The 12515-nt window shown below is 40.2% G+C and overlaps 1 protein-coding gene across 3 annotated transcripts in view; it reads right to left on the bottom strand.

Moving 5' to 3' along the window:
* CSNK1G2 (casein kinase 1 gamma 2) overlaps nt 1-12515 on the bottom strand; it is a 79230-nt gene that overhangs the window by 22373 nt on the left and 44342 nt on the right. For all 3 annotated transcript variants that reach the window (XR_015871839.1, XR_015871838.1, XM_088452945.1), the window contains exons 3-11: nt 7858-7898; nt 7212-7281; nt 5465-5613; nt 5067-5301; nt 4835-4920; nt 3167-3251; nt 697-845; nt 506-583; nt 319-425 (exon numbers count right to left, since the gene is read on the bottom strand). Coding sequence is in view for 1 of the 3 variants with exons in the window: in XM_088452945.1 (XP_088309071.1) it covers nt 319-425; nt 506-583; nt 697-845; nt 3167-3251; nt 4835-4920; nt 5067-5301; nt 5465-5613; nt 7212-7281; nt 7858-7898 (1000 nt within the window). In the remaining 2 variants the exon portion in view is untranslated. The remainder of the gene's footprint in view (nt 1-318; nt 426-505; nt 584-696; nt 846-3166; nt 3252-4834; nt 4921-5066; nt 5302-5464; nt 5614-7211; nt 7282-7857; nt 7899-12515) is intronic.

The raw sequence follows: 12515 nt of genomic DNA on the forward strand, positions 1-12515 counted from the left end.
TCACTGTTCATGAATGGCCAATATATTCTAGAGTTAGTATGGCTCAATCAGTCCTACGACTCTGTATGAAGACGCCATGGATCACATGCGCCATACAACGTTACATATTTAGACGCATGCGCAGTCACAAAGTGCTAATTTATGTGTACATCAGCATTGTGCGTGACATGAAATAAGAAAGATGGTAACGATGTCTTACAAGTGTCCACCTATTATATAAAACTGCACTTTTAATTAGATGCAATATTAAATAAATTCAACTTTACTTTAATACTAGAAAAACAGCACTTCGAAAGCCCCAAGTCACTAATTACTTACTTTGTGTCCTCAGTCACATCCACTCCTGTATGTGCAGTTATGGGAGCATTGGAATGACCAGCTGTAGGATCATCAATGTTCAGATCCCCATTGGTGGAATTTAAGCCCTATAAACCAAATAAGGGAATTGTTTAAAAGGTGTATTCGGTACATTTCACCCTAATCCAATGCCTTCTACTACTCTTACCTGATTCTTTAAATGTGGTTGAACTTTGTTCTGTGATGGTGTGGGAGCATCACCCGTTACAGAGCCTATAGGAGTAGGCTAAAAACGAGAGATTAAACAACATTAAAACCACTGAATGTGACATTTATAAAACATGTTGTGACTTGTTACGCTGGGAGTTGGTAGAGTAACCAATTTCTGTCAAAACTTACCAATGTTTTCCCCACCCAATCATACTCGTAATCAAAGATGAATCCTCGCTGATCCAAAAGGTCCGTAAAGAGTCGACGAAGATAATCATAATCTGGTTTTTCAAAAAAGTCAAGACGGCGAACATAACGAAGGTAGGTTGCCATTTCCTCTGCGAGAGATAGGCAAAGTGTTAATTGGAATAACACTCACATAGTTAAGTATGCTGAGTTGCAAACATGGAGAAAGAAAGACAATGACAGAACATTTACACAAAGCGAGTGCAAGTGAGAGATAGACACAAAGTGAGGCACAGACAACTTGCACTATAATTGCATCTGCAATATTATATTTTTAGAATATATATATATATATATATATATATATATATATACACACACACACACACATATATATACACACACACACATATTTTTCACACACACACACACACACACACACAAATGATAGCCAGTAGGACAGCACTCAAGACTTGTGACAGCGTAAATAATCACCTCAACACCAGTTAGTGTATAGCCAACGTTTCAGGGAACCAACCCTTAGATCAAGACATATACTGTATATTAATATTGGTAGCTTGGTAGAGTGTCAGTATATGCAGTGTTAGTTGCTTGAATCAGGGCCACACAGCTTTTCAGGTTATAAATAAAAGATGTGCTTTACTGTCAGCACAGAAATAAAATAACAGACGCCTAGCCCCCATTCAGGGCACTGACTCACTACTTTGCCCCTGACTAACCTTGGGCAGCTAGTCTGCAAATAGAGTCCAAAGTCTCTCAGTCACACTCTGCTTCCTGCAGAATAAAGGTGCGCACACACGTAACAATTTTTTGAACAATTTAACTATAACGACGTTATCGTTCAAAAAATTGTTCGGTTTCTGAGTTATAACAATGAACGAAAATCGTTCAAGCGTGCTCCCGTGTGTAGTTCATTTCAGACTGTCCAACATAACGATTTTCATTAGGGCAAGGAACATTTTTCTTGTAAAAATCGTTCACTTTTCAAGGGAAAATCTGACAGATAATCGTTGGTTACAAAATCGTTACGTGTGTATGCACCTTAACACCGGGATAGTTAGCCTGGCCTGCCTTGGCTTCTCAATTATCAGCTTTCCTGACAATCTACCATCTGATCTTTAGCTGGATGGCTGCCACAGCCTCACAGTTGCATTCTCAACAAAGTCTTTTAGAGGTTTAGAGTTTCCCCTACCTCCTGTAGGTCTGAACGCCAGCTTCCTAGCCACCAGTGGCTTCCCAGCACACACTGGTCTCCAAATGCAGTCTCACCTGGACTGTGACTGCTCCAGCCTCTCCTGGGCTCTGTGCAAAGAGCAGCCATTAGGAGAGTTCGTTCGTGCGTGTGTGTGTCTAATGGTTGCCCTTTGCACAAAGTCAGGGATTATGGAAGACTATAGTTTGGTGTTTTATTAACCAATCATACCAAACGGGTCATACACCATGGCAAGACTGAGCACAGCAACAAAACACAAGGTAGTTATACTGCATCAGCAATAAAGGACTTTTATATTTAACGAGGACAAGCCTACAGAGTGCCACCTATCTGTTCTTTTACCTGCATTTGGATGTATTTTACACTTCAGGAGGGCAACGAAGCATTACATCATTTTGTGACACAGGAGTGCCGCGCTATCTGCATTTGTATATATTTTAGAGATGAGCGGTTAGGATTACTAATCAGAGCAAGGCTCAGGTGTTGCCGCCAGGCTCGGACTTCACATAGAGGCTGAATGTCATCCTCCTGGCATCTATAAAAGGCGCCACGGCTGCAACTAGGCGCCATTTCACTCCAGTAATGCTGCCATGTGCTGCGCTCTGTGGTGTCCATTGAAGGGGCTGTGCTGCCGTCACTGAGGCTAGCTAAGGGGCTGTGTCCAGTCCCCTTAGCGCAGCACCACTGTCATGGAATTAAACCGACTCTGCAGGCCCCACCCACTGCATTCACAGCGTTACTCCATATTTGTCAGCAAAAACAAGTTAAGATATATTTTTTTTAAATATATTTTTTTGTATTTCTACTGTTCTGTGTACTGCATCCTAGTACGCTGTTGTACCCCAGAGCGAGTGGGTAAAAGCAGTCTGACTCCACGCAGTGTGAGGCATGCACCATGTTTGAACATGAAAAAATAAATAAAATAAAGGGTCAAGTTATGCGATTTTAGCTTTTGTTTTGTAAATTTTTTGAAAAAACAAAACACGATCCCAAAACCAGTCAAGGCGGTTTGGCTAAACCAAAACCAGCCAAGGAATTAGAACCAGAAAAAATATAAAATGACCTGATCCATCAGGCAATGTAACCTGTAAACGAATCTTAAATCGCCCTTCCACTATGTGGAAATACCAGGCCTGTTAGTAGTGATCTGCAGGTCACACATCGGGAACACTTAAAACAACGCAGCTTAGCCTTCATTAACCATATTCTTTCCACGGCTATACACACACACACACATACCTGGAAAATTATCACACAGGACTTCTACAGGAGTGGATCTTTTGGTGTCCCCAATCTTCTGATATCTTTCCTTTAATGTGTCGGCCTAAATTAAAGAAGACAGGTTTGATCAGTCTCAAATGATGCTTTCCACCCACCTAATTCCCATACACAAATTCCTTCCTCACTCTATACACCTTCACAAAAGGGATATATACACACATTTTTCCTATGCTAATTTTTATACAGTAGAATTTTGTAGTCACGCACACTTTTTAAATTATTCAAAAATATTTTTGTATTTTGACCTTTTTTTCTACCAATTTAGAGAATAACTATGTGCCAGCAACTCACGTTCCTTATGCACTGCATAAAGAAAATATTCGGACATCTACTGGATGTTTCACACAAAGCAAATGGAGGAAAATGGTGTCCACATAAATATAAGAATAAACAAACGTATAAAACTCTTGCAGCTGTACTCACTAATATAGATTTGCAAGTAGTGTTCCAAGTAGAACTCATTTTTCAGAATGTGTTTTTTATACACTGATCAGCCATAACATTAAAACCACTTGCCTAATATTGTGTTGATCCTCTCTCTGCCACCAAAACAGCTCTGACCAGTGGAGACATGTACTCCACAAGACCTCGAAAGGTGTCCTGTGCCAACCAAAACATTAGCTGATCCTTTACGTTCTCTAAGTTGCGACCTCCATGACGCAGACTTGGTATTCCAGCACATTCCACGGATGCTGGTTCGGATTGAGATCTGGGTGATTTAGAGGCCAAGTCAACAGCTATAAATCTTTGTCATGTTTCCCAAACCGTTCCTAAACAATGTTTGCAGGGTGCATTATCCGCTGAAAGAGGCCACTACCAACAGGGAATACCATAAAGGGGTGTACTTAGTCTGCAACAATGTTTAGGTAGATGGTACGTGTCAAAGTAACATCCACAGTAATGCGAGGACCCAAGGTTTCCTAGAAAAACATTGCCCAAAGCATCATACTGCCTCTGTTAGCTTGCCATTTTCCCAAACTGCATCCAGGTAAAGGTGCACATGCACCCAGCAATCCACATGATGTAAACGAAAACCAGACCACTTAAATCCATTGCTCCATTGTCCAGTTCTGGCACTCATGTGCCCACTGTAGGCACTTTTGGCGTAAAACACAAATTGCTGAAACATTAATGCTAGCTAAAGTAGCTTTTTTGCGGGATCGGACCAGACGGGCTAGCCTTCACTCCCCACATGCATCAATGAGCCTTGAGCACCCATGACCCTGTCACCAGTTATCATTTGTACTCTTTGAATTACTTTTGGTAGATACTAACCATTGCATACTGGGAACACCCCACAAGAAATGCTGTTTTGGAGATGCTCTGAGCCAGTCGTCTAGCCATCACAATTTGGCTCTTGTCAAAGTCGCTCAGATCCTTACGCTTGCCCGTTTTCCCTCGGTCCAACACATCATCTTCACAAATTAAGTGTTCATTTGCTGCCTAATTTATCCCACCCCTTGACAGGTGATATTGTAACTAGATAATCAATGTTATTTACTTCACCTGTGGTTTTAATATTATGGCCGATTGTGGATGTCTGTTGAATCTGCATTATTGATTGATGCATAGAAGTGAAATTAAGTATCCCCTAAGAAAGGCTTTGCCACCCAGCTACAGTCATACCTTGAGACCCTGCCAGGGCAAACTCCCTCGGAGGAAATACATGAACATGTGGCCCAACGCTTCAAGATCATCCCTGCGGCTCTGTTCTAAGTACCAATGAAAGGAAAAGTTTATGTTTTTATATAAAAGGCTCAGAAAAAATCACCTCTAAGAATAGGGAGCTGTCCCATAAGTTACTTCTTAAAGCCCTTATGTCTAAATACATTTCTCACACTGCTCAGGCTCTTCTTACCCTTCCCCAAATGTGTGTTGATACTCATGTATCTCGCAGTTCCGGTCAAACTTTTGTGTTCTCGGTACGGAATATGTTTTTTGGTCTCTGGGTCCCAATACTCTTTGGCTAGGCCAAAGTCGATTATGTGGATTGTTTTCTGCCGCCTACTTCCAGGACGACCCAACAAGAAGTTCTCCGGCTTCACATCCCGATATATGAGACTTTTTGTGTGTACATACTCAATACGTGAGATCTGAAGTAGAACAAAATAATGTAATACTAACCGATATGTGAAACAATTGACAAGATGTAAACTTTTAAAATGTAAGGTTATTCTATACATATTCAGAACAAATGGGGTGCAAATAAAAAAAAAAAAAAAAAAAGATATATATCTCTATCTTTCAACAACTTACTAGCTGTACTGCAATCATCAGTACTGTTTTGAGAGTGAATGTTCTGTCACACAGGTCAAACAGGTCTTCCAGACTGGGTCCAAGCAGCTCTAGAACCATAGCGTTGTATTTCCCGCATGGGCCAAAATAATACACCTGAGGAAGACCCTCTGAAATAAAATCAAAATGAGTCAGATAAGAAGAAACAGTAGAAGAGTTAGCAAAGTTAGGGAAAAGTAAAATACACATTAACAACAGATTAGTGTACAAGTTTTGGTGTCAAACGTAACAAAGAAACGTAGAATGTTGAGAGCAGTGGGCTATATTTTATGTGGGAGGTAGGGGCGATTCTGGGTTTTTTCTTTCTATTGTCTATTTAAATTTTAACAGTAAGTTTGTCTGTACATTTTTTAATTTACTATTAAAGTCTTCACCATAACCAAAAAAACAACAGACTATTCCACTGATCTATCAAATTTTTCAAGAGCAGAAAAGAAGCAAAGGGGGATAAATTAAAACACAGGGAAAGGGCTAGGAACAATGCATAATCTAATAAAATATGGGAAGTAGTTGATCGACGTTCATGCTGTCGAAAGTCAATAGGTCAACAGCATGATATGGAAGGGAAAGTAGTAATGTTATATCAACCATTGTAACAGAGTTGGCATGATAACTTTAAACATGATATATGATCATACTTAAAGTTATTATGCGACAATTTAAACATAAGTGTCTCCAATCTCTCGGCCATATCATGCTGTCAACATACTGACTATTGACAGCATGACCATTGACATTATGTATGTAACCCCTAAAATACTATTGTTGTTTTACTGTTAATTAGTTAGTAATGGAAATATGTTCAACCTTCCTTGAGTAAATACTGTATGTACTTTCTAAATTTAAGGGCAATATTTGTGGGAAAAAACCCCAAAATAAAATAGGTACATTTACATTTAAATATTTCCTTACATAAAAAAAAATAAAAATATATTATATATAATTGTTTTTTTCTGTATGTATGTGATGTCATTAATTTTATTTGTATTCATTTTTTTTTATTTTTGAACATCAACTTTCCCCATTTCAGTATGACAGATTAGATGCCCAAACCTCAGTTGGAGCTTCACGAAAAATGGACAGGGGAGTATCTTTTTTAAAAAAGGGAATCTTCAGGCAGTGTTTGGGTGAACCAGTGGTGAGATTACATTTTCATTAGAAATGTTGGGAGGTATGTTTGATTGTTGATTCCTAAATTATAGGTCAACAACCAATACAATAGGCTTAGAGGTTATTGATACCTAAGCCTATATTAGAACAGATAAACATATGGCTACTGCTATGAACACAGTGATGTTATTGTAAGTGCAGGACAGCCACTGTGGTAAGTGGCATGGTGGTAGCACTAATAGGGATAGATACAGCCCTGTATATTGATCGCATCAGTTTGGGGACAAGATGGAGAGAGATGGCTTTTATTTTTTTTTTAAATAGGTTTATTAAATTTACCGTACCCTGTAATGTGAAGAACAGAGTTTTTGCTTTTTAAGTAATTTACCAAATAGTCAAATAAAGATTATGGCCTGATTTGGTAGCCTACTAAGAAAAAAAGGTTTGCTAAGTGATTAGGAATAAAAAACAATAATAATAAAAAACAAAACAAAAAAAAAAACACTTTCTATAAACTGGAATATAAAAAGGTTACCACCTTAACAGTAGGGAATGTAAGAAAGAAAGTACAAGGAGACCATTTATAACTGGATCTCACCTGAGTTCCCAAGCTGTTTGTAGAAGCGGTATTCTAAATGTAATTGGGGAGCTCGGGACTTAATAGGCTCCTGTGGGAAATAAACAGGATTGTAAATGGCAATAAGGTACTACACATGGAATCGGTATGAATGACCGCCGGATCTATGCCCGGCGGTTCAAATACTGACAGTGGATGCCCAATGGAGGAGATCCCGACAAGTTAAGAATTGAACCTATCCCTAACCCTCCCCCCCCCCCCCCTAACCATCCCTTAGGGGTGCCTAAACCTAACCTCCCCCCCCAGTGCCAAACCCTAATCCACCTGTAAGTGCCTACACCTACACCCCCTTCCCGTAGCCTAAACCTAAGTGTCCCAAGGGGGTGCCTAACCCTAACCTCCCCCCAGGGGTGCCTAACCCCAAGTCCCTCCGGGAGCCATAAAACCTAACAGCGGCTGTCCGCGCCCGGCTTCCCTTTGTTCAGTATGGCGGGTGACGGGCTCCCGGCGTCGGGTTAATGATAGGCGTCGGGATTTCGACACCTGTCATTAGTCCCCTGTCGGGATTAGACATTCTAGAAGCAGACGGTCAGCATTGCGACCGTTGGCTTCCTGACTGCATCCCCTACACACACATATATGTATATTATACAGCATGTCAACTCACCAGTTTAATAGCTACATATTCATTGGTGTACAAGTTTTTTCCTGGAAAAAGAGAAGATAAGTAATAATTTCAGTATATATAAAAAAAAAAAAAAAAAAGGATTCTTCACATAATGTGTGCAAAAAAAAAAAAAAGTAAAAAGTGGGGCTGAAGGTGACCTTTTGCATATAAGCAATTTGTGTGTATGTATGTTATATAATAATCTGACAAGGTCTGTCCAGTCAGACATGCACACAGTGGGAACCAAGGCGCACCTGCAAAATCATCATTATTATATATATATATATATATATATTATATATACACACACACACTATATAAAAATAACAAAGATATAGTTATTAAAGCGGCAGACAAAGGGGGAGGCATTGTTCTCCAGAATAGAGAAGACTATGAGAAGGAGGCGAAAAGATTATTGAGTGATCTTGAATCCTACAAACCGCAACGGAAGGATCCCACAGAAGAACGGAACTAGAAGAACACATCTAACAGGTCTCCGCTCCAATATCATCGCTAAAGATGAATATCAATACCTCTTAAACAATACTCCCACAATACCGATATCTTATCACTTGCCCAAGATACACAAAAGTTTGTAGAATCCACCAGGTAGACCTATCATTGCCGATATAGACTCACTAACAGCACCACTATCTAAATATGTGGATGTTTTCTTGAATGTAAAGAAACTCTACCTTAAAGATACGACCAGCGTTTTTAAATACATGGAGGAGATCGAATGGAAGGAGACGTACAAGTGGGCCACAGTGGACATGTCATCCTTATATACATCCAGTGTCCATGACAAAGGGATAGAGGCATGTAGAAGAACCTTGGAACAGGACTCAGAACTAAGGGCCTAATTCAGTTTTGGGAATAGAGTGAGAATTAGCACTTAACTGTGAACCTGGACAAACCATGTTGCAATGCATATATTAATTCTCCTCTTCTTAGAGGCCCCGTTATCTGATTATGAAAAGCTGCAAAGTCTGTAGGATCTGGTCCTTTCTATACAGTTCCCAGATACTGTCCCCACTTGCAGGCTCCCAAAGTGCTGGGTGGTGCACCAGCAAAAAACAGCCTGGGGAGAACACTGCCCTCTCTTACCATTCCAGCCCGACAGGTCTCAGGCTGCTCCCCCACTGGCTCTCAGTCAAAAGTGCCCATTATACAGTGCCCCTGTAGTTATCCCCATATGCAGTGCCCCCTGTATTTGTGCCCTTTATACAGTGCCCCCTATAGTTTTCCCCTTTATGCATTGCCTCCTGTAGTTTTGCCCCTTATGCAGTGCCCCCAGACGGGTCCCAGCCCAGCCCTGAACTTACCTTAATATGCTGCTTGGCAATCCCACTCCCACTGCCTCGCTCTGACTGGATCTAAGTAGATCCAGCAGGCGCGCAGGGCAGGCTCCTCACGTCGCTGGTGACATCATGACGTCACCTGCGCAGTGCATCACTGGGAACGCTTGCCTCTGAAGCGATCAGAGGCTTCTTCAGCCTCCGGTCACTTCAGAGACAAGCGTTCCAAAGCAGGATGCGGAGCGCGGAGGGTGACCAGGAATGTGGCGGGGGGGGTGTATGAAAGTGACAGGCGGTAGGCTGTTGCCGCCGGATGATGCGCCTGCAGAAAACAGCCTGGGGAGAACACTGATGAGCATAAAAATTGAGGGCAATACAAAAATTGGCATAACATCAAACTACACAAATCACAGCTTGGGAATTATATATATGAACAATCATTTAGTAGTTCAATTAGAATATAGTAAGAGGTCCCGGATGTTTTTTTTCTTTTTTCTATAAGAGGTATATTGATGATATTATATGGGACGGAGATGAGGAAGATTTTAAGGATTTTATATCTTTTATACACCAAAATGATTTTAGTCTAAAGTTTACATACAATTTTAATACTCATAATGCTGAATTCTTGGACTTGATCCTTTCCAGAGAAGGACAACGAGGTTATAACCAAAAACTTCAACCAAAGTAGTAGACAAAAATAGCTACCTTCACTACCAGAGTAATCATGCCAAAATGTGGAAAAATAACATCCCGTATTCACAACTTTACCGTATCAAAAGAAACAGCTCAAAAACAAGAGACCTATCATGAAGCTAAGATTTATGCGGACAGGGTTAGAGAGAGGGGTTGCCCTGAGAATGTCCTGAGAGAAGCAATATCCAAAGGGGACGTACTGAATAGGGAATCTCTCCTGACAGATGACCATAAGAGGGATCAGAGGAATAATAGAAGCACAGAATTCATCCCATTCATTACACAGTATAACAATGAAGAAGGAAGAATTAAGAAAATCCTCAACAAACATTGGAATATCCTGGAAATGGATCCGGTTCTGGGATACTTCCTACCCACAAAACCAGATGTGGTATTCAATAAATCCAAAAACCTTAAGGACATCCTAGCACCGAGTAGATTGAGGAAGAAAGATAGCCCAAAAAAGGAGGAATCATTTATAAAGGTGCTTGGGCTCTTAAAAGTGCCGACAGGTGCGTGGGCTCTTAAAAGTGCCGACATTGCACTGTTTGTAAATTTGTTCATCCAAACAGAAGGTGTTATAATTTTAATGACCCCAAGGAATATAAACTTAAACAGTTTACAAACTGTAACACTACCTCAGTCATATATATTATAGTGTGTGGCTGCAAGATGGAAGACGTCGGGAAAACAAAAAGACAACTAAAATTAAGGATCCAAAAACATTTACGGAACATAAAGATTAAAGTGGAGAGTCATCCACTTTCAAAGACATTTTTGCACCCACCATAATTCCTCAGACAGTGTCACATACAAGGCTACTGAACAAGTGAATTTAGGACCTAGAGGTGGAGACCTGCTAAAACGTCTGTCGCAACGAGAAATGTACTGGATTTATGAACTGAATACGCTATCCCCCTTTGGACACAATGAGAGCTATGAAATAGCACCATTTTTATAATCTCATTATCTGAACCTCTGTTATCCCCTTCCTTTAGGCTTATGATGCGCTTTTATCTGGTTATATCATTCCACCTATTTTATTTACCACATTAGTTTTAAACTTATTTTATACGGTTTTGCAATTAGTGTATAATATAAATAATTTATTTTTTATGTATTTTTAATTATATTGGATTAATATCCCGGATTTTAAATATCCTGCATAGTTTTGTGGTCACGCTATTGTTATTATAATTTCACTTACATTGTCCTCAGTACTTGAGTTAACTATTTTATGTTGTGTTAACCCTTCGTATTTATTGTGTACCCCGTGTTATAGTGCGTATCCGGGTGCGCTGTTTCAAAAAGAAAAAAGAAACTGTGGGTTTAATAGCCCTGATCTAATTGCAAAATTGAATAAGCATCTTCTTGTTGATTTCCATGAATGGACATTAATAGAGACTATCCGCAGCATAAATCTATATTCTATGTGGATTTAAAGTAATATCCCTTTATATATTTGAATATCCCTTTATATATTTGCGTTTAAACATTCATAGTATGTATAGTCCCCTTATCTAACCAACAAAAGGAGACCTATGAATATAATGGCGGTAGCCTTGTAGTAACACCAGAGCAGTTTTGGCTCTAGCGAACGCTGGACACTATGCCCTCAAGTAGAAGCACCGTTAGGAGCCTGTAGTCTCCATAAAATGGTCACTTCTGGTTTTCCGATGCCGTGAACGGGAAGTGACGTCACTTTGCTGCCAAGAAACCGGGAAGCAACGTCATTTTGGCACCAAAACCGCACTGCCCATTACTGGTATATAAGGAGTCTAAACACATCCCTCACCGCTGAGGAAGCCTATATTTGTGAAACGCGTAGGGTTTTGATGTCCCTCTGCTACAACTACCACTGCTTACCTGCTGTGTGCCCGTGGGTCCCCCTGCAAGACCAGCCAACACCCCTTTCAGATAAGCAACCTTTTTCTTTTTTCATTTTAAACCGTATGTAATATTTGTGTTTCACATTTATATGAATAAAACTGGATACCAATTACATCACGTCGCGGACACCATTCACTCATAAGGTTGCTGTCCAAGGGTACACGTGGGGTGTTCTGGAGCCTGAGAGTACCCCGAGGCCGCGCTTCATCACTCTGAACTATGTTTGGACAATGGGATTCTGCATTACACGCTTATATATCAAGCGTACATAGGGTACAGGCAATAGCCAATTGTTCTCTATTTTATCCGATTGTATCACAAGATACCACACTATTGACCACTTGTCCTTTCTTTTTTTTTTTTTATTTATCCATAGATTATACTGCCTAACCTAATGGTGACTAGGACTGGGCTGCTACTTCTGATAAGGATTCTAGTGTGAAATACCAATTGTATTGGAATACAAAACCGGAATTAGGATCAAGCACCACAGTTCAATCTTTTATCAGTTTCTATAGATATATATCTATGTCTAGGCACAGTTGTACCAATATATTAAGGTTGCATTGAAAAAAAGTGTAAATCTCCATAGAGAATTACGGAGGGGGGGCATGGCGTTTAAGGGGCTACACCTCAAAAGCTATAGGAGGTACCCAGCTGAAATTTGGCAGGGACAGGTAGAACTGTCGCTCAGTGCTGCATGCCAAATTTCAAGGCAAAAAAAAAAACGGAGGATTGGGAGTAATCTAAAGTTCCAACTGTCAGTTTTTTCTG

Source organism: Taudactylus pleione, unplaced genomic scaffold (genome assembly GCF_031769625.1).
Source record: "Taudactylus pleione unplaced genomic scaffold, aTauple2 ptg000560l, whole genome shotgun sequence".
In the NCBI taxonomy this organism is placed as follows: Eukaryota; Metazoa; Chordata; class Amphibia; order Anura; family Myobatrachidae; genus Taudactylus; species Taudactylus pleione.